The sequence below is a fragment of the Scatophagus argus genome, chromosome 13 (genome assembly GCF_020382885.2).
Source record: "Scatophagus argus isolate fScaArg1 chromosome 13, fScaArg1.pri, whole genome shotgun sequence".
NCBI classification, from domain to species: Eukaryota; Metazoa; Chordata; class Actinopteri; family Scatophagidae; genus Scatophagus; species Scatophagus argus.
Genome location: NC_058505.1, coordinates 4,948,458 through 4,973,117, shown reverse-complemented (window position 1 = coordinate 4,973,117; position 24,660 = coordinate 4,948,458). Strand labels below are relative to the sequence as shown.

At 44.2% G+C, this 24,660-nt stretch overlaps 2 protein-coding genes across 4 annotated transcripts in view; one reads left to right on the top strand and one right to left on the bottom strand.

Annotated features, from left to right (window-relative positions):
* Positions 1-215: 215 nt before the first annotated feature.
* cc2d1b (coiled-coil and C2 domain containing 1B) lies at positions 216-14,107 on the top strand. Of its 2 annotated transcripts, XM_046407682.1 has the most exons (26): positions 216-329; positions 627-762; positions 850-994; positions 1,979-2,082; positions 2,401-2,520; positions 2,811-2,966; positions 3,544-3,847; positions 4,456-4,574; positions 5,218-5,296; positions 5,663-5,740; positions 6,251-6,387; positions 6,785-6,857; positions 7,079-7,218; positions 7,305-7,428; positions 7,885-8,057; positions 8,293-8,418; positions 8,876-8,934; positions 9,164-9,280; positions 9,699-9,772; positions 9,866-9,924; positions 10,021-10,072; positions 10,651-10,750; positions 11,219-11,309; positions 11,416-11,538; positions 11,622-11,671; positions 11,813-14,107. In XM_046407682.1, the coding sequence occupies exons 2-25, from the start codon at positions 700-702 to the stop codon at positions 11,631-11,633; spliced, it is 2,628 nt and encodes an 875-aa protein (XP_046263638.1). In that variant the 5' UTR covers positions 216-329; positions 627-699; the 3' UTR covers positions 11,634-11,671; positions 11,813-14,107. The 2 variants fall into 2 exon arrangements, with proteins under 2 accessions (XP_046263638.1, XP_046263639.1); XM_046407683.1 differs by lacking the exon at positions 216-329 and having other exon boundaries at positions 368-762; positions 7,888-8,057.
* The window catches only part of zfyve9a (zinc finger, FYVE domain containing 9a), a 25,485-nt gene continuing 14,548 nt past the window's right edge, over positions 13,724-24,660 (bottom strand). For both annotated transcript variants that reach the window (XM_046407680.1, XM_046407681.1), the window contains exons 11-19: positions 23,547-23,771; positions 21,966-22,048; positions 21,694-21,798; positions 20,151-20,301; positions 19,871-19,951; positions 18,955-19,117; positions 18,266-18,371; positions 17,746-17,922; positions 13,724-17,555 (exon numbers count right to left, since the gene is read on the bottom strand). In XM_046407680.1, the coding sequence (XP_046263636.1) occupies positions 17,394-17,555; positions 17,746-17,922; positions 18,266-18,371; positions 18,955-19,117; positions 19,871-19,951; positions 20,151-20,301; positions 21,694-21,798; positions 21,966-22,048; positions 23,547-23,771 (1,253 nt within the window). In that variant the 3' untranslated portion in view covers positions 13,724-17,393. The remainder of the gene's footprint in view (positions 17,556-17,745; positions 17,923-18,265; positions 18,372-18,954; positions 19,118-19,870; positions 19,952-20,150; positions 20,302-21,693; positions 21,799-21,965; positions 22,049-23,546; positions 23,772-24,660) is intronic.

Below are 24,660 nucleotides of genomic sequence, written 5' to 3'. Positions count from 1 at the left end.
AAGGGTGGTTATGTTGTGTCACTGTTTCATTTTCCTACACTCAACATTGAAAATCATTACTGGCTATTCTATCTGAAATATTTCTATTTTATTTATTTGTTACACTTTTTTATTGTTACCAAAAAAAGATTTATTGATGCATATCTATAGATATATATTTATAAAAGCACATCCTGGTAGCTTGACACTGACAGACATGACTCAGGGCGTAAATTTACCGTCACGCTGGACGCTCCCTTGCTCTGCGCATGCGTACTTAAACAAACCATTACAATGTAAAACCACATAAATTAAACAGAAAACTAACTGATGAAGTGGTGAGCGACCAGGTAAAGACACACACGCATTTACAGCTATGTGAAAGTCTTCCAAAAGCTTGCTAACAGTGACGGCAGCGGTCGTCTTTTTGCTCACGAACAAACTTTTCGAGGCAAAAGTCAAGAAACATGGCTCGCTAACAGCTAGCCGCTCGGCTAACGTTGCCGTCAGTTGACAGCTCGTTACCACTCAGCCTGTCCGGGAGCCGCCTGACAACCGCTCACATGATTTTCACTACTGCGACCAGACGGATGACTTCATACAACAGGAAACAGATTTTCTTAACGTGTTTGTGTTTGTGTGTGTAGTTTGGATCACCGGAGTGCCACTTTAGGGGCTTGTTAAACAGCAAGGCACAACAACAACAACAACAACAACAACATGTTTGGTAAGAAGAAGAGAGCACCGCAGCCCAAAGGCCAGGGCGCTGCTGCAGCCAAGCAGGTAACAACAACACGGCGTTTACGTTAGATAGCCGGCGTGACAGAGGCTCCAAAAGGGTGAAGTGTATCTTTGACTTCCTGGTTTCAGATGGGTCTGTTCGTAGACCTGGACCCTGAGGAGATGATGATGGGAATGGAGGGGAACCTGGACGACCCAGACTTGGAGGCTGAACTTGCTGCTATTACTGGAAATAAAGCTGCTGCTGGAGGAAGAGCCAAGCAGAAGGGGAAAAGTGAGTGCAGTGGTAATGATTCTTATTTTGGATTCTAATAAACAATCCTGGAAGCCTCAGTTAATTATATTTGTCATGATCAGACCAGTAATAATAATAATAATAAAAATAATAATAATAATAGTTCTTTATCATCACTTCTAATCCACTAGAAGTGTGTGGCATTGTTTGCATATTTTCTTACTTTCTCATTATGTTGCCGTGTTTTGGGATCAAAGATTCTGGTGAAAGACGGTTGATTATTGAGTTGTCGTTCCCAGCTTGTCAAATTCTGATCTTTTGGCTTGGGGGCAATTTGTCGACCTCTAGAATTGCTTTTAATAATAATAGTTGTGACCAGGAAATGTACTGGGCAGGAAGTATTGCAGTTTGTGGACAAATCAGAGGATGGTGACACTCGGAACATTTATTTGACATTCCTCCACTTCTTCTTCTCCTCCTGTCATGTTTGGGCTGACATACATGTTGACGCAGATGCAGCATATGCAATCAGCTAATTTATTGATTGGTTTTGAGTGCATGCACTGTATGAGCAAAGGTTTATGGACAGGCAAGCATTGCTAGCCTGGATTCAGATGCCTAAATCATCCCCAAAGCCTTATTGCTCCCATTCAGCCGCAACAGTATTATTACGTGCTCCTATGATTTTTATTTTTGTTCTTCTTCGTTAGAAAGTGTCATGCTTCAAGCCCACTTTGGCTCTTAGGGGAATGAACTCCGTCAGCACTGCAGATACTTTTATTGTTAGTCCTCTGGGAGACTCTCTGTATCCACATATATTTGGCCATATTGGATATTGCGATACATCTAAGTTGCTGAAAGCCCCCTGCAACAACATGACCAAGAAATGGTTCTGCATGTTTATTATCACTGTAGCCACTGATGACATGGTTGACGTTTCCATTATCACCACATTATGTGGTGTGTGTTATTGATCTCGCGTACAAACCCAGTTGGATAAATGGCTCCGTGTTTGTGTCGTAGGCCCGCTGCCCATGGAAGACATCGCAAGAATGGCTGACGAGTGCATGAGAGATGTGGACGAGGGTGAAGACGACAGTAACCTGGAAGACGATGAAGATCTCTTGGTTGGTGTTAAGTACATTCATTTATTCATTGCTTAGAGATTTTATGCAAAGACACGTTTTAAGTGCACTGCAAAAAGGAAACTGTGTTCACTTCTGGGTCTTTAGTTCATCAGCTACATGATTTAAAAGTCGTGTTGGGTTCACACGCTCATTATTCTACATTTGTGAAATGGTGGATACACCAAGTGTTGAACTTGTTGTGTGTGTTTTACCAAACTGTATCACAGAAATCTTGCCTCACGTTCTGTATTTCGGAAACCCGCCTTGCATCATCATTCAAAGTTGGCTGCTGGTATTTGCTGTATTTTTCTCCATCAGGCTGAGCTACAGGAAGTGGTGGGTGAGGGGGAAGCTGAGGATGCTGTAACCGTTTCCTCCTCCTCCTCTGCACCCGCTGAATCTTCTCCGGCTGAAACACCAGCGTCCCCACAACCGCAGGTACAACATGTGCTGATGTCTGCCAGCCTTGTAACAGACGCCACCAGCCACCAAAATACATGTCAAATGGTGGAAAAGTTTAGTTGTTGCCCGGTAACAGGAAGGGGCAGACATATTTGTTCTCCTTGCTTTCTCTTGGTTTAGAAAATTGGCTGCATATCTTTCTTATTAAATCTTTTTTTTTTTTTGTAGAGCTGTAATTCCAAACAATGGCTGTTTACTTGATAATGTGACTGGTAGAACAGATGCACATTTTCACACATTTTCTGAGAGGTCTCCCATCTGTTCAGGTGAAGGAGCAGCAGGAGGTGAAGGTCTCCTCGGCGGCGCCCGGCAGCCTCCAACACACCCTGGAGGAGAGAGTAGCCATGTACAAGACGGCCTTACAAAACGCCAAGGCTGCAGGGGAAACGTCCAAAGCCCGGAGATACGATCGCGGTCTGAAGGTGAGTGAAAACGTCTGCCTAATGACGAGGTGTATGGCCAGGGTCCAGTGTTTCAGCAACCTCTCTGTTATTAATTATTGTCTGTTGATGTTAAAATATGGTGGATTTTATAGAATTAATTGTCATGTTTTTTTTTTTTTAAATGTTGTTGTTGTAAATAAAGAATTTACCAGTTCCTTATAGATCAATTATATACCTTTAACAAGAGCAAACGGCACATTGTGAAATACTTTATTCATTAATATAAGTTATAACAATGTGAGTCACAGTCATCATCTGCCATAATAATCAAATGACAGATAACAATATATGTCCTATGTTTTTGTCATCTGTCGAGAATGACTTTCAGTTTTTAATTTATTTATTATTTTTATCATCTGGAGCACCACTCTTCACTGTTTATTTTGCGCTTTGAAGAGTTGAAATAAAGTTGCAGTTTCTCCTCCTCAAAGGGAGCTTAATGTGTAAATTGCAAAGCGATCGCACTGCAGAGATGCTCCCTTCGTTACGCATTAAAGTCCTCAGATGTCCTGCACGAGTTCAGGTGAGGACGATTTGCTCACGTTCCTCCCTACAGAACCTGGAGACGATGTTAGCTGCTGTGAAAAAAGGGAGACCAGTGAACGAGGCGGAGATCCCTCCTCCTGTTGCCACCGGAGCCTCGAGCGCCGCCCCGCGTCCTGCTGTTCCCCAGCGACCGGCTCCCCCCGTACCCCCACCTCCTGAATCCACTTCTTCAGATCAGCAGGGGCAGCCGGCGCCAGAGATCATCACCCCCAGCAGCGAAGAAGAGCAGTCATCCTCCTCCACGCCGCCCACTCTGAACAGCGTCCCGTCTCCGGAGGAGCCGACGCAACCCGCCGCCCAGCCTCAGACACCTGGTCAGTTGGATCATGCAAAGCTACATTAGTTATAATACTGGGCGTTAGATAAAGATGTACAGTTAGACACAGGAGACGTGTTTTCCGAGACAGCTTGTCTTCATTTGTGCTGTAAGTTACAAGTACAGAGTAGATCAAAGAAGGTGCCTCAGGGATGTGTAACCGTCACATTTGTTATCCTTCATGGCGTTGTTTTTAATTCCTTTTGCAAAGACAAAAGCAGGGGATCAAAAGATGTAAACGAAGCTGCAGTAACTGATCTGAGCTTGTGCTTACGATTGATAAATGGTGACACTTGATAACTTGTGGACTCGGGCAAATGTTGATTTAATTTTTTTGGACATAAATTTGAGAGGAGGAGTTGGTTAAAATGTTGGTGCAGTGGGCTAAATAACCATCCAAGTAAACTTCATTTGAAAAATCTGATTTCCCTTTGCATGCAATACACAGATTTTAGTGAGAGTGAAGTGGCAGGCGACGGGAAAATTCCTGGGAATGACCAGACGTTTCAGTGACAGACATGTTGAATTGTTGAGGCTTTCGTGGTTTTCTTCCTCTAGATGTTCCCTCTCACTTTGTGTAATCGCTCGGCGTTTCTGTCTCTGCAGCGAACGAAGCAACAAGGACAATGCTTCTGAAGAGACAGAAAGAATTCAAGATGGCAGCTCTGAGAGCCAAGAAGCAGGGAGACGTGGAGCAAGCCAGGATTTACCTCAAGACCTTTAAGGTGAGTGATTTGTTTAGAGAAACAGAAATTTGTCAACATTGTTGTGTTTTGTATAAATTTAAATCCTCTGCAGTTATATCTCCAGTAGTCAAAGGAAATGTCTGCTTTATGATGAGCGACAAATCGGGATGAATCTCCTCCTCTCCTTTCTGACTGTTTTGTTTTGTCTGTTACAATTTATGTGTGTTTATATCTCTGCAAGCTGAATGCTCATAATGAAGCTTTGTCTCTGCTGGAAGTGGAAGCAGAATTCAAACTATTTTGCTGTGCAGGAGGAATGTGGCAGCAGCTGCAGTCGGTAACAGACACACTTTGTCTGTAACCCTCAGGAGGATTTTTGCTGAAGATTAAAAAAAAAACAAAACTAATTTTTCTTTTTCCTGTTCTGAATTACTTTAAGTCTTAACTTACTTATCTCGTCTCTGTTCATTTGCCAGACATCAGCCATGAAACTAGACCAGATGAGATGTTTTTAGCGTCACAGAAATATTTAATTTTTGATATTTAACTTTGCTAACATGCAGCTACACCTCATTGTTTTTGTCTTTTCGTTTGAGTCTGCTGCACATTAATCTCTCAAGTATGTGAAACAAGGCAGCCAGTTTGACAGAGTTTGGTGTTTTTTGTTATTTTTTTGGTGCAGAGTTTTGACGCGGTGCTCGAGGCGTTGGAGAAGGGACAAGCTGTCGACCTGAGTGGCCTTCCTCCATCACCAGGACAAGGTAAGAAACGTCGCTGTGATGTGTTCATTTCAGCACGTAGTCAAACGCACTTTAGCATTCGTTAAGTTACAAAGTGATTTACAGGAAGAATAAAAAGGGGAAGGGGAAATATAAGAGGCAGAAGAAAACAAGGACGAATCAGCGTTTAACACAAGTAGATAAAATAAAATCAAGAACAAGCTGAAGAAAACAAATGAGCTTTAAGATTTAAGATTTAGCAGATTTGCTCCAATTCGACTTCTCTGAGTTGTCGTAAAGGTTTAAAAAAAAAAAGTGTAAAGTGTTTGTTAAACTGAGTAACAAACTTTACTGAGCAGAAACCTGTTTTATATTCTTCTGTAAGTTTTAATTTATCTCGCGGCACAGGAGGAAGCTCTGTGCCGGTGAAGGAACTTCCCTCTGGGAAAAACAAAGAGGTCACCCAGCCGGCTGCAGCGGCTTCAGGTAGTAACATTTCATTCACCGTATTACTGGGTTCTCGACCGGAAAAAGGTGGTCTTCCCCCTCCAGGTTGGAGGAGAGTTCCTGCCTCAAGGAGGAGTTTAGGTATCTCGGGGTCAGTGAGGGAAGATGGGAGCGTGAGATTGACAGGCGGATTGGTGCAGCGACAGCAGTGATGCGGTCGTTGTATCGGTCCGTCGTGGTTAAGAGGGAGCTGAGCCGCAAGGTGAAGGTCTCAATTTAGCAGTCAGTCTACGTTCCTACCCTCACCCATGGTCATGAAGTTTGGGTCATGACCGAAAGAACGACATCTTGGATACAAACGGCTGAAATGAGCTTTCTTCGCAGGGTGGCGGGGCCGGATGAGACAAGATAAGACAGAAGAAAGTAACAGCAGTAATCTGTACAGTCTTACAGTCTATAGTCAGCTGTCACAGTTGGGCTTATTTTATTAAATGAAAGTTAAGTAATGTGAAGTTTTTAAATGTGAACATCTATCCTTCTATCCTCCAGCCCCAGCCCCCCCGTCAGCTCCCAAAGACGTGCTGGAGGCTCTCGAGCAGAGACGAGCCAAATATGTGGAGGCGTCCAATCAGGCCAAAGCCAGCGGAGACGACCGCAAGGCCCGAATGCACGACCGCATCGCCAAGGTAGGCGGAGAGACTCTCCTTCACCTTTACAGAACTCAGACTGTGTTTGGCTCAGAGGTTAGGAGTCAAGTTGGCACATTATAACGAAATGTGAATCGGAGTTTTCTTCTGTAAAGTGTAGTGTGAGTTCAGTTAGTAAAAAGATTAATCTTCTTACAACTTATTGTTTTATGCCAGTCAAATGTCAGTTAATTATAAGAGCACTGTGACGGACTTTCTCATGTTTCTGATGATATTTAAACAGATGAACAAATAACACCAGCACAGACTTAAAATACAAGGAATGGGCAGGATTTGTCACCAACACTAAACTTCCAGCCACAGAGCTTTTCTCCTTTCAGCCCATCACTGTAGCATTAGCTCTGCTGTATGAAAATTAACCTCCCTCCTCCTGCAGCAATACCAGAACGCCATCCGGACTCACAAAGCAGGAAAAGCAGTCAACTTTGAGGAGCTGCCCGTCCCCCCTGGTGAGATTCTTTTGTGATTCTTGTTTGTGAGATGACAGCGTAATTTCCAACATGCATTTAGCTCCGTAAAATTGGATTTGAGGCTCTGTTGTCCTGGGGTGTTATTACTATACCATCAGTGCGTCCCTGCGCCGGCGCCACAAGACTTGTTTTTGTACTTGACCAAAATAGTAAATGTGGTGTGTGCCAGTCAGAATGAGGGTTTTGCTTTTGTATGTCAGGTTTTCCTCCGATCCCGGGCCAGAAGGCGACAGGAGCTGAGCAGGGATTCGTCGCTGCTCTGGTGGCAGCCGATAAGCTTGCCTCCACTGACACCGTGGAAATAGCAGATGAAGAAGAAGATGAAGAGAAGAAGGAGGAGGTGGGCTGTCATCGGTATATTCAAGCTCTTTTTTTGATCAGGTGCATGTGAGTAAGTTGCTGACAGTGTTTTGCGTAATTTTGTAGCCAAAGCCTGCTGAAGAGCCGAAGAAGCCCGCGTTAAAGGTCCCCACTGCGGCTCAAGGACGGAAAAGAACTCCGTCAGCTTCACCTGACAGAGCAGCCGGCAGCGATGGACTCTTGCCGGCAGGTCGGTCCCAAAAGGAAACCGCATGTCGTCTGAAACACTCCGTGGCCTGTGCAGTCTAACCCTGAAGGAGCACTTCCTGCGTGGGGTCTCGTGCGAATGGGACCTGGTGTCAATATTCAGTTCGGCCTCATGTGAAGCAGCTCTCAGGGGTCCATTTAATTTCTGATATTCATATTCTTTTAGACCGAGAACCAAAGGCTGTTGGAGCCCTCAGGTGGGCTCATGGTTTACTGTCATGAGTTTGTTAGTTTGAAAATAAAGAAAAACACACAGTAACACACAACAAAAGTGATTCAGAGCCAGTAGAAGTTTGCTTTTGTATTTTCAGTATTTAGTAATTTTATTATATTGTTCCTGAAATGCAAAGTCATTAACAGTTTTTACTCTTTGTGCCCCCTGACGGCTACATCCAGTTGGTCTCAATCTTTGGATTTTCTGTCTTTGTTGCTCCCCCAGCGGCTCAGCAGCTGGAGTTCCTGGAGGGCAGGAAGAAGCAGTACATGAAGGCCGCTCTGCAGGCAAAGCAGAAGAAGGACCTGGAGCAGGCCAAGGTGTTCCTCCGCACCGCCAAGGGCTTCGACCCCATGATCGAGGCAGCACGCAGCGGCAGAACTGTGGACATCAGCACGGTGAGCAGGCAGGACAGGCTTTAAACTGACAGCCAAGTAAATCCTTTGTATGATTCACATAAAGGCAGCAAGAAAGCGATTGGATGAGAGCGAGATTGCCTGATTTTATTTCAGTCGCTAAAAAATTCTTTAAAAGTCGCCCGGTTGGAACAATAAAAAAAGAACATTTTAAGCACGACGCCACCGAGGACGACGAGTCCCGCCGTGGCTGACCCTCTCTGTGCCGCAACCGCAGGTGCCGTCGCCCCCTGGTGACGAAGAAGACGACTTCATCCTGGTTCATCACAGGGACGTGCAGATCTCAGAGAAAGCAGAGCAGGTTTACGCACAGCTGGCCAAGATCCTCAAAGAGCAGCACGAGGTAAAAGAGCAGCAGAAGGACCGAAAGACGGTTACAGATAGAAGTTATTCACCAGGACATTTCTTTGGAGTTCCGAGAAAGTGTTATTGCTCCTTAATCTTAACTTTTAGCGCTTTGCAACGTTTTCCAAGATAAAAATGTTGCTTTCAGAGTGTGAAGCGTGCTCACATCTCTGATCAATTCAATTCAGTTTATTTATACAGTGCCAATCCATAACAAAAGTTTTCTCATGACACTTTCCAATTAGAGCAGGTCTAGACCAAACTCTTTAATTAAATTGTAATATAGAGAACCCAACATTCCCCCTTGAGTAAACACTTGGCGACGGTGGCGAAGTTCCCAAATAAATTGTTAGGGCCAAACACCAAACAAAGCGCAGCCTGGCCTGGCGTAGGCTGTCCTTGTCTGGCTGTGATCTTAATTCTTGAGATGTCTGAGATTTTTTTCCTCCTTGCAGAAATGCATGACTCACTCCAAGCAGTTCACACACCTGGGGAACGTCAGTGAAACAACAAAGTAAGCAGTAAGCACAGAAACTATAACCTCCTCATTCATTTCATTAGCAATACATTTGGATTTGATCAAGTTGTTCCTTTATCACTTCATTAAAAGTGATGTTAACGTGTTGTCTCTTTGTGTCTGCAGTCAGTTAAAGACTTAAAGCTTTATTTAAACCTGATTAATGACTGTTATTCTCTGTACCTCCTTGTGTGTGTGTGTGTGTGTGTGTGTACGCGCGCTGCAGGTTTGAGAAGATGGCGGAGGGCTGTAAGAAGAGCCTGGAGGTCCTGAAGCTGGCTCAGTCGAGAGGTCTGCCTCCTCCCAAACATCACTTTGAGGAGAGGTCGTTTCACACTGTCAGGTGGGCGCGTTTGCTTTCCAGGTCATATCACACAAGTTCACGTTCAAGTTCAAGAACGTTTTCTGAAGAGTTTTTATCTGTTGAATGTTTGATGACGATGCATCTGCACAGCTTAATGCAGTCCAGCACAGCAGACCTGTGTAACCTCAGAAACGTGAGGGCTCACTGAAGACTCACTTCCTGTTTCTGAGCATATTGAAGCCAGCAGATAAAATAAAGCGAAGACATGAATTATTTTGACTGTGTCCACTGTTGTGTTGTTTAGACATGGACAAGCCACAGCCCTCAGTAACCGAGTCAGGAAGTGAACACCATTTGATTCCGCTGCCGCAGCTTGTAGTGGGTCATCCTTTGTTTTAGAGAATCTTTGGAAATGCGAACATCACGTTCACCTTTCCTCCTTTCCCTTTCCTTTCAGGATATTCCCCGAGCTGAGCAGCACCGACATGGTCGTCGTTATCGTCAAAGGGATGAATCTTCCTGCTCCTAGTGGTAAGAACAGTAATCTTCACCCACATGCTGTCTGCGAGTACTAGAAAAAGTCTTCAGGAAAAACTGAAAAGTGGTGTTTTTAACCTTCTGTAGGAATCCAAGCCAACGATCTGGACGCCTACGTCAAGTTTGACTTCCCCTACCCGAGCGCGGTAAGACACTTCAGCTCATTTTAATCTGCTGAGAGGATTCATCCAGCTGACTCTTCCTTCTGAAAGTGTTTCTTGTTTCTGTTTTGCTGCCGCCAGGAGCAGCCGCAGAAACACAAAACGGCCGTCATCAAGAACACTAACTGCCCAGGTGAGACGTGAACGTCGCCGTGCAGCCGTTCGTGTATCAGCAGCGAACAGATGTTTTTATTTTCAGAATATTGGACTAAACAGAAAAGATCATTCAGTATTGTAGAATTTTGTCAAGCAAGTGCTGAAGTTATCTGCTGTCGTTTCTTCAGTTTGTCTAAAACATAGTGTCAAACAAAGTTTCAAATTTCCCCGAAATGTGAACACAAAACTCTTCATGAACCAGATGCTACAAGCCGGTTATCAAATTATTATCAAATTATCAAATTATTTATAAATTGTAGATATTTAAATTTTAAATCTTCATTATTATTTTACTATTTGCTTTTGCGATATTTTCTGGGATGACACAATGATGAGTGATATTTCAAAATAATGCAAATGAACCAATGCAAAGATGTTTCCTGTTGTAAGAGTAGCTTATAATGAGCATCAAAATCAGAAACCGGTTTATTGAGCAGTTCATTTTCATTTGTGTTGGATGAAAAAGAATGTTTATGGTGTGTTTGTTCCTTCATGTATTTGACATGTAAAGTCTCAGAAGGCCGCATCTCCTCACCTGCGATTTCTTCTCACCAGAATATAACCAGAGCTTCACGCTGTCAATCAACCGTAACCACCGCGGCTTCAGGCGGGTGGTGGCGTCTAAAGGCATCAAACTGGAGCTGCTGCACAAAGGGTGAGTGGCAGACAGACAGACAGACAGACGGACAGACAGGCAGGCGGACGGATGGACAGACAGGCAGGCAGGCGGACAGACGGGCTGGCAGGCAGAGCAGCTTCCTGAACTCAGACCAGATCAGTTAATGTGATGCTGTCGGCTTTCGGTTCAAATCTCAGAAGCCGAAGCTCCTTTAAATGCATCAAGGAGAAGCAGGGAAAATTAATAATAACGTTGTAATGATAATCACAGCATCATCACTCAACTCAAAGCAAATTGATAAATAAATGTGGAATTGATCAAACTTGAATATTAAAAAAAAAAAAAAAAAAACTGAGGTGAGAGACATTTTTATTTTTGAGCAGCCAGTATTCTCAGAGTCAGTAATTTCGAGGAACTGACTGGAGATCGGCCTGCGGCGTCTCGTCTACGCTCAGCTTCATGTACAAAATGATCAGCCAAGTATCTCTGCGTGTCGCCTCACAGCGGTTTCTTGCGGAGCGACAAGCCGATCGGGACGGCCCTCCTGAAGCTGGACAAACTGGAGACACGGAGCGAAATCAGGGAGATCGTAGAGGTGAGCCACCGTCCACGGGGGGACAGAAGCGTCGCCTCGGATGTTCAGTGACACCTTGTGCGTCTGTAAATGTCTCCGGGTTTGATCCTCGTGTCTCTCGGTTCAGGTGATGGACGGTCGTAAGCCCACGGGAGGTCGCGTTGAAGCGAAGGTCCGTCTGCGGGAGCCTCTGAGCGGACAGGACATGCAGACGAGCACTGAGCGCTGGCTGGTGATCGACCAATCGCAGGTAATGCAGAACATACAGCGTCAATATCTTAGCAGCATCATGAACTCAAAAGATTGTGTAAAACTCTCTTCTCTCTTCGCAAGGTTCTCCTTTAGATACGGCTGCAAGCTGAAGGATGATTCACAGAATAAGGGTAATTTTCTTCCTCTTTTTGGATTGAATTGAATGCAAACAGATGTGAGAGTGACTTAAGTCTCTCTTGATCTTTAAAAAAAATTGGGTGTTTAAGGATACGTTTGATTCACTGGACTCTTCACTGGTCTTTGTCTTGCAGATTAAAGGCACTCAGTCAAAATTACTCAGAGGAGGAGGAGGAGGAGGAGGAGGGAGGGTTATTCAAAACTGGACTCAGACCCGCACGGGTTTTTGAGTTGTTGGAACTTTTGCACATTTGCGAGACACACAAGAGCTCCCTTTCATACTGCAGTCCACCAGGAGGAGACACTGAGCTGGTTTGCGGTAGGTCAGCTGGTCTCGATCTGAAGACACCAGCTGATGGAATATTTATCATGAATCCCACAGATCGTTTGCCGGGTGAATGCGTCGGACAGGCAGGGTGAAGGCTCCTTGTGAGATTTAAATCACAGATGATCACAGAAAGTCCCCTGCTGCATCACTCAGTCTCCTGGAGGACGGCAGGAAGCGTCTCCTCTGCTGACGTTGAAAGGTCTTGGTGTCGAGCTAACCTGATCCTGCTGCCCAACGTGACTCTAGTTAATATATATATCAAGGAATGTGTACATGTTCCTCATATTACACAGCTCTGGTATCTAGAACTGCACCTATGCACTAATACCAAAGTAATCACTGTTGCTGTAAAATCCTGCATATTTGAAGTAGCCTCCATCTACCAATCCCTGTTCCGATTACACGAGAGGACACAGGCTGGTTTTTATCTTCCCCCCCTCACAATTCATCAGGTTTTGAGATTGCAGGCAGATGCAGCATCCTCTCAGATGTTATACAGGAGAAAGCCAAGAAATTATACAACACAAGGCACTATGATATGATTATTGTGAAGACCACGCTCCCTTTTTGGCACCTTTGACTTTAATATGTGCTCTAACTGGGGTCACTTACCTGCACCTCTCACTTACCTGTGGCTTCAGGCGGGTTAGGTTTATATTTGTCCTGTTTACACTCAATAGCACAGAATCACAACTGATGTTTAAGTTGCAGTCTAAAAAGCTAAATATTACTTTTATAAGGCAAAAATGAATGATTGCACAGATTGGAAAGTAGCTTAAAAAGTCACCTTTAGGTAAACATTGGATGACTAAACTTTAATGGCATCCTATAGAGATTTTAGAAACGGTGTGGAAATCTGTGTCATTTGCTTTTTGCAGAGTTTGATTGTGAGAAGATCGACGCTGCTCTCATGTCTGCGTGTTAAATGTGAAGCTAAAGCCAGGACACCATTAGCTTAGCTTAGCATAATTACAAGAAGCAGAGGGAAACTGATAGCTTCAAGATTACACCTTCCATACAGCTGTTACAGCTGTAGAGGTGTTGGCAGGCATGTTATTGTAAACAGAGTCTTGCTAGCTTCCAGTCGTCATGCTAAGCTAAGCTAAGCTAAGCTAATTGCCTCCTGCTCAGCATTTAACACACAAACAAGAGTGGTAGCGATCCTCTCGTCGAACGCTCGACAAGAACGTGAGTAAGTATATTTCCCCAAAAGTCGAATAAATGTGTCTACTATATAAAACTATGCATCAGATCCCTCATGCAGCATTTAAAATTCTTCATTCCTTTTTTAAAAGGCCAGTTCACCTAAATGCTAGAAAATTTATATTCTCGTATCCACTGCCACAAACACCCATGTAAGCTGAATTTGTGTGAAGTCCTTAACAACAATACTGAGATTTTTAAGTTAATTTCTGACGTTGGAAAGGACGATAATGAACTTCCAATCCTGACTCTAAAGGCAACATGGACAGGAAGTACTTTAAGTGCCTAGAAAACAAATGAAAATTTGAAAATCTACTGTGCAAGACAAAAGCTCCAGAGCAGCGACGAGATAGACCTCACAGTGAGTGTGTTTGGTCAGTTAACAGCAAATGTTTGTAAACAACATTCAGTGAGGTAGTTTTATTTAATTAAAAAAAAATTGGTCCCATTGTAAGTGAACAGTTGGTTTTAGTGATAAAGACTCGCTGCTGTTCAAGTAGAAGAAAAACAAACATGGTAGTATTTTGAGTGAACTGACCCTTTAAGGGTTAAACTGCAGCATTGTAATACATGCTACACAAGGAGCCATAGCAAACAGCGTTACCTCAACGTTGTCTGCAACATTATAGTTGTTATTTAGTTGCCAAATGTTGCTGAGGTCACAACATTTCTCTTTTGTGTTGGCAGTTTTTAACATCTTCAATCAGAGAAATGGACATTCTGTTAAAACACGTTGATCACCTGCTTGTTTACAAAGATGAACGATGTCACTTGTTTATATTTACAAAATGCCACACAAACAACGGAATCAAGGCCATATCTTGTTTTTAATTGTGGACTGAATTTGCTGACCCTGCTTAAAAATATACCAATTAAAAAAAAGATACTGTTTTAATGACGCATTGTCATGTGCTTTTTCTTTATTTCAGAAGAAAAAAAAAATGTGATTTAGGAATGAAACCAGGAGACAAAAAATAAGCTCTCATTTTAGTTTTCTATAAGTTTTTATTTTACATATACTACAGGTTTTTTGTGTTTTGTTTTTTTTAATGAAGACATTTTCTTGACATTTGTAGTGTAAAGAAAAAAAGATGTACAGGGTTTTTTGGCTTTTCAAATATTTTTTGACTGATGTTAATTTAAAAAAAAATATTTAACAAAAACCAGTCAATGACCAAACTGAAAAAGTGTAGTAGTTATTTTTGTTTTTAAGTTTCATCTACAAACAAGAAGATATACGCTAACTGTTAAAATGCAGAGTTGATTTGCTCTCTTCACCATTTCAAGCTTGTCTCTGTTTGCATGCAGTGTAATAGTTTGGACAGGAACGAACGTCTTACAACTAAATACAAAAAAAAATAAAATAAAATAAAAAAAATGCTACCTTTTCAGTCAAACAAATTGCACCTTTTTAATGTTTTGGATTTAGGACATATTGCACACATTGGATAATGTCAAAATAAAACAGAACAGAAAACAGAAGGTCAGAAAAGTAAACCCTCACGTCTCCTCTTCATTATGCTAAGTTATAAAAACAGAACTGCTGCCGGCGGCTGATGAACGTCGCACAGTGATTGAGGTACACCGACTCTGGCGTGATCACAGTAAGAAACCAGGAAGTGGTGACCTTCGACCTCTCGTTCAGTCTCTGCTGAACTTTTTTTTTTTATTCTTTTAAATCGGCTTCGCTAACGTTGCTTTGCTACAGTAGCTCCTAAAATACTTCAAATTGAGTAACGAACGAATGAACAAACAGCTACAGGTCTAATTTAAACTCAAAGCGTTGGCTCTTCCGCAGATTTTCATGTGATTGTCTGATTCTCACTTGTGATGACGAGATTGTTTTTCTCCGAAATGCTTCGACAAAACCTCTCGTGCTTTATCGGCAGTACTTTTTGTGTAGCCCCTTCTGGTTTTATATTAGCATGATTAAAGATGGACAAATTGCCATAATGCAGAGTGATTACTGTACAGAGCTTTTTGACATGACAAGGTGATGTTTTTTTTGTTTGTTTTTTGGTGATAAGTCTAACCAGAAACAAAAGAAAAAAAAAAATCACACTTTGCAGGTTTGAACAGAAACAGGAGGAATACATTCTTACATTATTTTCTCCAGGTCCACGTTGCTGAAGGAGAGCACAGTCCAGAGGGAGGGGCTGCAGCCGTCCGTCTGCACAGACACCAAGTCAGTTGAGGCCTTTGAAGACAACATGTCAGCCATCTGCGGGGTTCCCACGTGGGTCCGCAGCGGTCTGGGGCAGGGTGCTCGTGATTTGAGGGCTTTTGCAGGAAATGTGAGATGAAATACATTCAGGTCAGTCAAACTCTTTGCTTCTGCAGGAACCCCTGATCTTTGCAAAACACCGAACGTCTCTCGTCTGCCACCTCGACGCTCACTTTAACTCTCCTGTAAATGGCTTAGAATCCAGTGCACGGCTTCTGCAATTCAATAGAGTTCATATATATTTATTTATATATATATATATATGTCTTTACATCTTCAACATGTATTCTCTTTGTATGATTAAAAAGACCAAAATAACTCGAGTGGCTTCTCCAGCCACTGCTGGACAAACAAGCGCTGATAACGTTGAAGATGGACGATGAGACTGAAACTGATTTCCCTCTTTTGTGTTTTTAAGCTTTATGTACAGACCGTTTGAGTTTATCAATAAAGCATCTGAACCTTTTTTGTTTGTTTTTTTTAAATCTGCTGTCTTCCGCAGGATGAAAGGACTTTCAGAGTTGACGTGTAATCGTATTTCACAGAGCGGCAGTCAGAGGAGTCCGTGACGGTCACTTCAGTAACGCTGTCTTTAACTGGGATCTCTGGAGGCTACACAGGCAGAGCTATCATGGAGAAGTCGTCGTCACGCCTACAAAAATATGTACATCAGGTCAGCGGATTTGTCCATGAAGTAAAGCATCTGGTGATCGATGAGTAAAGCTTAAGAGGTGAAGCTGAATTATTATTTTTCTTGTTGCTTTGTGAGTCGCTGCTGCAGGCACTGAGCACCACGGTGCAAAAAAACAAACAAACAAACAAAACAAAAATCACCACACAGATGCACCTTCCACCTCGCCGTCTCACGATCTGAAGCTTTCCTCAGAGGAAGAGTCCAGACGTCTCCGCGGTGGATACGAGCCTCCCTCGTTTACGAGCGTCCGTGCTACACAGATAACACTCAGGGTTCAGTGCTTCAGGACCCCCGGCTGCCACGGCGACGTGGGGGTGACGGGAGCTGCGCACAGCACCTACAAGAAGTGTTCACCCTCCTGGGAAGTGCTCATGTTAAACGGCTTCGTGACTCTGGTGTCAAGATGAAATGCTTTCATTAACAGGCTCTTTACAGCGGACGTTTGACACCGAAAAAGACCTTTAATGTCAAAGTGGAAACGGATCTCTACAAACAAATTTCTAACCTTCTTCTTTTGCTGAAGTGCTCGAGCTCCAAGCAGACTCCCGGGATCCGGGGCCAGACGTCTAAATTCATCTATTGCACAAAGCGGTTCAGTTCTCAGCTGTGCTCCTCTAACTAGGACTAATTTGCCATGAATTCTGGGTAAATTAAAACGTTCTGGTGTCAGGATAGTTTCTTTGGGCAAAAGAAAACAACCGACGACGTCCTTGTGCTCTTCATTTTCTAGGGATGTAAAAACAGCGGTGATTTATCTGCGTCCTGTTTAAATACTTGTGCAAACGTGTATTTTTTTATGTTCATTAATTTATATCGTTTTGCAGAAATCTGTTGCAAGAATCTTTTCTGCTGATCCGTGTCAAAAAAGCCAAATCAAATCTGCTCTCATCCAGTGTTGTGAAACAGTAAAACATGAGCGCTCTGAAGGCGGGTGAGTACTTCTTATAGGGACAGTAAAACCACATCGGGGTCAGACCGTCTCTGATGTCTCTGGTGCTCATTTCCTGCTTGACGCACCTCGAACGAACACCAGGGATCGGAGCACCTCTCAGGACGCGTGGCAGGGGATCCTGACTTGAGTTTTGTACTCAGGCCCCAGACGGCCTCCCGAGCAGAACAGACGGTGTTCGGGATGCATAGGTTCCACTTGAGGAATGCTACCCCGCCTGGCACGGCACAGTTTTCGGACTCTTTTCGAAGTGCAAACGGTTGAAGGGAGATGACGGAGGGGACCAGGCTGTGAGATGAAAGTTCGGATGGAGGCTCCTAGGAGATGATCTCCAGGATGTAGAAGACCAGCTCCATGACCACCGGGCCCTCGCTCAGCTGACACGCCCCCCCGTGGATGACGGGGATCAGGGCGCTGTCCAGGTCGCTCAGGTACTGAGGCAGGAGGGGCTGGCCGTTACTTCCTGCCAGGTAACCCACCTGCAACAGTGGATACAGGAGTCAGACTACATCCTAATCAGTGAACAGGGAACATTTAGATTCAGTGGATTTGGTCTCCAAAATCCATTTCAGCACTTACTGACAATAATGCATAAAAACAGCCCCAAATCCCTCCAAGATGTTGTTTCTCTTGCATTTTGTACTTGTTTGTCTACAGTCCTGGACCTACCTGATCAGAGTCGAGCGTGACCCTCAGTCCGAGTTTGGCCATCCCGTCCTCCTTCAGCAGCTTCAGGTGCGGACACAGCGCCATGCAGAAAGCCCTCGCCACGTTCTCCGTCAGCCGGCTGTGGTCGGCCGGGTCGCTCAGGCCGTTGGGCTGATCTTCACTCTGAAGGAAAAACACCTGAGCGAATCACAGAAACACAAAAATCATTATTCTGCTTTTTAACACGCCAGAACACAGTATTCTGTACAGAACAGGTAGCACGTGACGTACTCGAAGAAGTCACCAGAGTATGAGTTTATCTGATAATAACAAAGCAGTGGAAGAAAAAGCACAAAGTGTCCTCATGGTGTCAAGTGAAGAGAAAAGCTCCTGACGTGGATATAAAAGATTCCCCTAAATCCTACACACTGGACCTTTAATGAGTTTTATTTTAGACAGATAACAAATGAATGAAACCGTAAAGTACTGCGTCGGTTCTGCAGAGGACAGCCACACTGTGTCCGCATCGGCTGTATCGTACCTCCGTCCAGCGGATGACTTTGCCGTTGGCTTTGAACTCTGAGCCGTGGAAGATCTTGACGCTGGTGATGGACTCCATCGACTTCCCGTCGATCGGACTGATGACACTGAATGAAAAAAACGGAGCTTAATGAAAGCAGAGGATTTAGAAACAAAACCTACCAGTGAACGTAAAGCAGAAGGAAAAGGAAAATGTTTTGTTCTGTGTTTGTTCTATGATCCTGTGCTGTTCTGTTCAGGGGAGGACAAAATTAGGACCAGAAGGAGAATGAAAGACAACAAGTGTTTAATGTGGACAGCTGATACATCAGCTAACAGCCATCAGATTAATGGATTTGGTGAACTGATGGTTTAAAACAGCGACTGTGCAGAGAAGATCCTGCTAATGAAGCGATGGAGTATCTGGCAGAAGGCCTCCATTATATTTAACAGTGAAACATCACATTTAAATTTGCAGATTTTATCAGACTGCTGTAAAATTGATTGCGTTGGTCCGTATCTCAAAGACACGTCAAACCACATCATTCCACCCTGCTAAGATTGTCCTCCAGAGGGCTTCCCCGAGCATGCATAATGAGTTTTTATGGCAAAGTAGTAAATGCAGCGGTTGGGAAGCCATCAGTTCAATTGTCCATGACATAAATGTATCTCCTCCTCCCCCCTCTCCTCCTCCTCCTCCACTTGTCTCACCCCTTGTTGAAGTTGTGGTCGTCCTCCGTCCACTGGATGTGGACGAGCTCCTGGTTCTCCTCCTGGTCGGCTTTACCACACGTGATGCTGAAGTCCTTCATGTCCCTCAGGGCTTGCCGTAGAGAGTCCATGGTCTCAGCTGTGATCTGGATCATTACGCCATCTAAGGGTGGGGAAGGGAAAGCGTGATTAGCGCTGTAGTATTGTAGTATTTATAATATATATGAGTTGTTCGAAAGAAAATCAATAATTTCGTTCATCATTTCAGGGGGAAAGTGTGCTGCTGCTGTCGGGGTCTGAGGTGTGCAGCTGGATGGACGTGAGCAGATGAAAAAATGTGTGTGTGAGTTTGTCTGTGTGTAACATTCAGTACTTTTGTTTCAGCATTTAGTCTGAACCAAATCTGAGAGCTTCTGCTGCATGTATTCTGAATTTGCTGCATTTCTCTTTTTCAAATTGTTTTAAGCACACTGTGAATTGTTTCCAGATATTTTACAAACTAAAACTGAAAGACAACAATAATTAAATAATCCTCATCCAGGCAGCAGGTGGAAATATGTTCTATCCCATTATATGCTATTTTATATCAGGACAAAGTCCATTTCCTAGAAAATCTAAAGACAAATGAATGAGATAAAATAAGCAGCTGGTTTGTTTTTGCAGGGTATTCCAGTGTATTAGACACAACAGCCTGATACGCACACAGGAATGTGAACATGCTACAGTTTGTAGGTTTGTGTGTTCACAGCTCCAACTGCACCCCCTGCTTTCAGCACTAATCGTGAATTCCTGCCAGCATGGTCTCATACTCTTGTGTGTGCATCGAGACGTGTGCGAGGAAGCTTCACACAAATTAACTCGACTATCGTTACAGCGTTTTTATAGCCAACGTGTAGCTTGTTGTCACAGTTCTCACCTTCCACGATGCTGGTCTTGGCTAAGAAGCCCGACGAGGCTTTCAAAGCACCACTGAACACAAAGAAGCAGGCGCCAGTTACTGTGGAAAACAGAAAGAGAAAGATGAAAAGATGAGTTCAGATTCACATATCCAGCGCGGACTGAAGGCAAATTATTTTTAGGCAAACAGACAAAGAGGAACAACAGCAGACAGACTGAGAGAGGATTTCTCATGACGAGAGGACGAACGCAAAGACAGGACAGAGCGGGAGATGCAGGAAGCTTTTCTGCGTCACCACCTTTGCGAGGCTGGTGATGGATGCTGATGGCCTGCGTCTGGTAGTTCCCGTCATCGTTCTGGACGCACACGAGGTGGGAGTCGGCCCGGTCGTTGAAACACGCCCCCATGGCCAGCACGTGTTCGTTGGACTTGTTCATGGCCTTCATCAGCTGCAAGGACAAATGATACGCATGTGTAATTAAGCTGCCCTTTGGGTGTGTGCGCTGAGGAAAATGGGCTTAGCGAGGACTGCCTGCTTAAGCCTAATTGCAGCGGGCTTGTGGGTAAAGTCCTCAAGTTAAACGGGAGGGCGCTGAGATGACAGATTGTGAAAAAAGACACTGACACGGGTGGATATCAATAGTTGAAAGATCTCACATATTAATTCCACCAAATCCCATGCGTCTGCGTCTCTTTGAAGCCACCCTTTGCAAATCAGGAATAAAACTGAAAATCTGGAGGGCTTTAACCACTTGCTGCGCTAAAGGCTCGCCTGCAAGCTGTTGAGAAACGGTCCCCACTTCACATTACTGGGTTCCCATCTGTTACCTCATCAGCAGCCAAACGCTACAACCAGCACCGCGGCTTTCGCTCTCAGCCAAATGGTGCTCTGAGCGTATCACTTCTTCTGGTCGGACATTCATTCACACCCTCGAGGCAGCAGCGTTTTAACAAGTCAGCAGCCCACGTCTGATGTTCAGCTGCAGGGACCCGCACGAACACAGAACGAACATGTGTGTGTGTGTGTGTGTGTGTGTGTTGATGTGCAGGCAGCCTCATACGAGCCTCCTCTGCTGATGTCATTAGTCTGCTGGAGGGATTCATTTTCTGAGACAAATGATGTGTGATTCTGGGAAACAAAAGCACAAATGTGTGACTGGTGAGACACAGCTGTGCTTCCTGTTCACCTACACTGTTTGAATGTCAGACAATTTGTAGTTTTAAGATGCTTTGACGCCTGACGAGGTTGGTTTGTCTCAAAGGAACTCTGGTTTGTTTGCCTGTAGGATCTTTTCAGGCGGGTTTGAAAGCTGTCAGTCAAACTGTGATGTGGACCAAACAACCGGACCTGAAAGGTGGATTTCACTCCGCTACCAGCCTGATGTGGTTCCTTTGTGATGTGAACGAAAAGCAGACCAACAACTGCAGTTTTTAGGACAACATCAGTATGATTTTTAGCATCTAAACGTTAACTGCCACAAGTCTCGATTCGAATGTTAACGCTCACGTTGCTCGCAGCTTTTAGGATACGTGAGGATTTCCTTCTTCTCTCTGTTTCGTATCATGTTATCATCAGTTTGATTGTGCTAGCTGGAATCTGGGAAACGTTATGGGTACAGTTAATCAGAAATACTCGTTGGCTGCAGTTAGCAGTAGGCAAATCACAGTACAGTAATTTATATCATGATATGGCTACAGTATATTATATTATAGTCGGTATTGTAATTTATGAACAGTAATACCCAATAGATGAAGGTACATCATTACATTACGTCTGCCCACGAGCTACAGGCGTGAGAGAGCGACCTCGCATCGACCCGCTGTGCGACGCTGGCACTCACCTCATTGTAACGGTTACTGGGGATCTTAATGCTCGTCTTCCTCACCTCCATGTCCACAACCAGACCTTTCACCACAGGTAACGTGTACTGGTAGTTGCGGAAGTCCTACGGCAGGGACGGAAAAACAAAGACATGAGGACAAGAGAAGTAAAGTGAGTCACACAGAAGAACTAATAGCCCAAAATGAAAACCAATCAAGGCACTTAGAGAAGGACACAAATGTACTTCTCTGAAAAACATTAACTTTGAAAGCAGATAACAGGAGCACTTACTGCGAGCAGGTTCATGATGGTGTGGCCCGTCTCTCCGAAGAGGGGCTTTCTGAAGCGGACGCTGAAGAGCGGACACGGATAAACTGCAAGACAAAATGTTTAGTCGTGGATAAATCAACAACAGAAATGTGTTGCTGCCGACATGTTCCCTGTAATTTTCAAGGCCACTTATTCTTTCATTCATTTCATTCAAGTGTGTCATTCACTTGTAACGTGAGTTTGGAGATCATGTTAACCTTTTGGGTTCAGCCTTGGGTATACGAAGTTACAGCAATGTGGTCACAGAGAAGGATATTTTGATTTACTTTTGCAGTCTTAATTGCAGTTTCAACATTTCTGCGTATTTGTTTTAATTATTTTTGATTAATTAATTTATTGATCAGTTGGTTCTGGGTCCATTGTTGCTTTGTAGGTAAGCCGTTTCCAGGTATCTTTTTCCTGTTTTTTATTAACTGCACAACTTGTGATTCCTGAGTTTTCTATCCTCTCATAAATTTAAATGAGCTGAACAAGAAACCACACACACACACACACACACACACACACACACACAGACAGAGTAAACTGTGCCTGCAGTTAGGAAGAGCGCTCCTAATCCACAAGTGAAAAATAAGGCTGCCTTTTTCTCCAGCAACCAAAGCTCCTTAGATGACTATTTTTAGCCTTATCTCAGCAAACAGCTGGAAAAAAGATCTCGCCACAAACTCTCATTAGCAATAATAAATAAAAATCTCAACCTCAATCTGCAGTTCAGTGGGAGTCCGTGTGCTGACGAGCTACTCAGCCTTCTGCCGGCCACTGCTTAAGGTAAGAGCTGAAAGCGTGGAGAAGTACACTGTTTGTGAGGTGGATTAATTTCACGGCGATGCTAACAATTTGTGTTTAAGAGCCTCGGCTGTGTGTGGCTTTGTTAATGTATTCTATCCGTGCTCGCTGGAAGCAGGCAAGAGGCTTAGCAGAGCCAGGCGGCGCTCCGTGCTGGCAGGTCTGGCTGCGAGAGAAGGGGAGCTTTGGCGGAGGAAGCTCTCCGATAAAACCCCTCGCAAGACTTCCTGGTTCACGTGGGAAGCTGTGAGAAACATCTGGGAGGAGGATGGTATGATGTCTACAGGCTTCTTCTGACAAATGACACGGCGAGCGCTCAAGATTGATCTTAAAACCAACGGAGGACACACACTCTTCATTCTCCCTTTTCCAAAAATTACATTTTGTGAGGTTAGAAAAAAAACCCACATCTGGCAGTTTACTAATTAGACCCAAATCTTAGGCTCCATCTTACTGGTCAACAGTATTATTGATACTCCTCAAAACAGGCTGTCTAACATCATTTGGCATTGGTACAGAGCCTCAAACATTTCCCTGCCACACACAGAGAGAAGGTGGGCCTCGATCAGGAGACAACCAATCAAAAGTGAATTTGCTGTCTGTGCTAAATACGTCTGATAAACTTCATGTGCACTTCTGACCAAATAAATGTTCCTTCTGGATGACCAAACTAAATGTGAACTTTTAAATAACATCATCACATTATACTTATTCCACTGTCACCACATTGTGTGAACCTCGGTAGTCCTGACTCACATCGGTACTCTGCGCCCAGCCGCAGCATGAGGCGGATGGGGAAGACTTTGGCCCAGGGCGTTTCCCACTTCTGTATCAGGATGCCGAAGAGGTAGGGCGGGTTGGGCAGCAGCAGGTCCTGCAGCGACTGGAAGGAGGGACTGATGTAGAGGAAGCCGCCGTGCTCCTTACTGCCCAGGAAGCTCTGCGTGAAGAATGAGTGACTCAGGTGGCTCAGCACGTTGCCTTTAGGAGATGAGGAAGAAGGGGAGGGGGGAGAGGTTAGTGATATGGGAGACGTGAGGAGGAGGAGGAGGAGGAGGAGGAGAGGGGAAGGCACAGCAGGGTAATGGGGGAGGGGGGATATAACAGGAGTTTGGGGGTACAAAAACAAGGGAATCACATGAAGGAAAGAGAGGAATAAAAATGAAGAGGAAGAAAATTAACATAAATAAAAAGCAAAATAGGAAAAACGAGGAACCAGAGTTCTCATGCTCTGAAAAGGGAGGCAGATATGAAAAGCAGAGGCTTTCAGCGTATTCCTGGGATTACTGTGTGGATAAAGAACCGTGCTTAGTCTGTAGCCTTAGTCTCTGTAGTCTCAGTCTTAGCCTGCTTGCCCTACAACCTCGTATTACCCACAAGGGGTTCATGTTACTAATTATCTGTGGGAGGAAACGCTGGATGTAGATGTCATATAATGCAATAACCCTTAATGGCACGACAAAGCTCAGCGGCTGGGTCTTGCTCAAGCCAGCACTTCTTCCCAAGACCAGACTGACGGCGAGATAATCAGGAAGGACGTGCACAATACGACTCCCTTCCACGAGCCTAAAACTGCTCCGGTGTGAATAGGAAAAAGCAAACGGCCTGAGGGGAGCAAGCCGTCAAAGTCACCCGGTATTAGCTGTTTTTGCTGTGCAGCATATGGAGTTAAAAATGCAAGACAAGCGATGGTGAAGTGTCACGCCTGGAGGGATGCGACCTGACAGCAGGACGCTAATGTTTGGACCATTTTTCATGAATAAGGCAGAGGCACAGTTGAGCGGCGGAGGACAGTAACCTGGTTTTCAAATAGAGGACAACTTGGTACACCTGTCGTCTCCACGGAACAAAAAGTAGAGCTGGAACATTT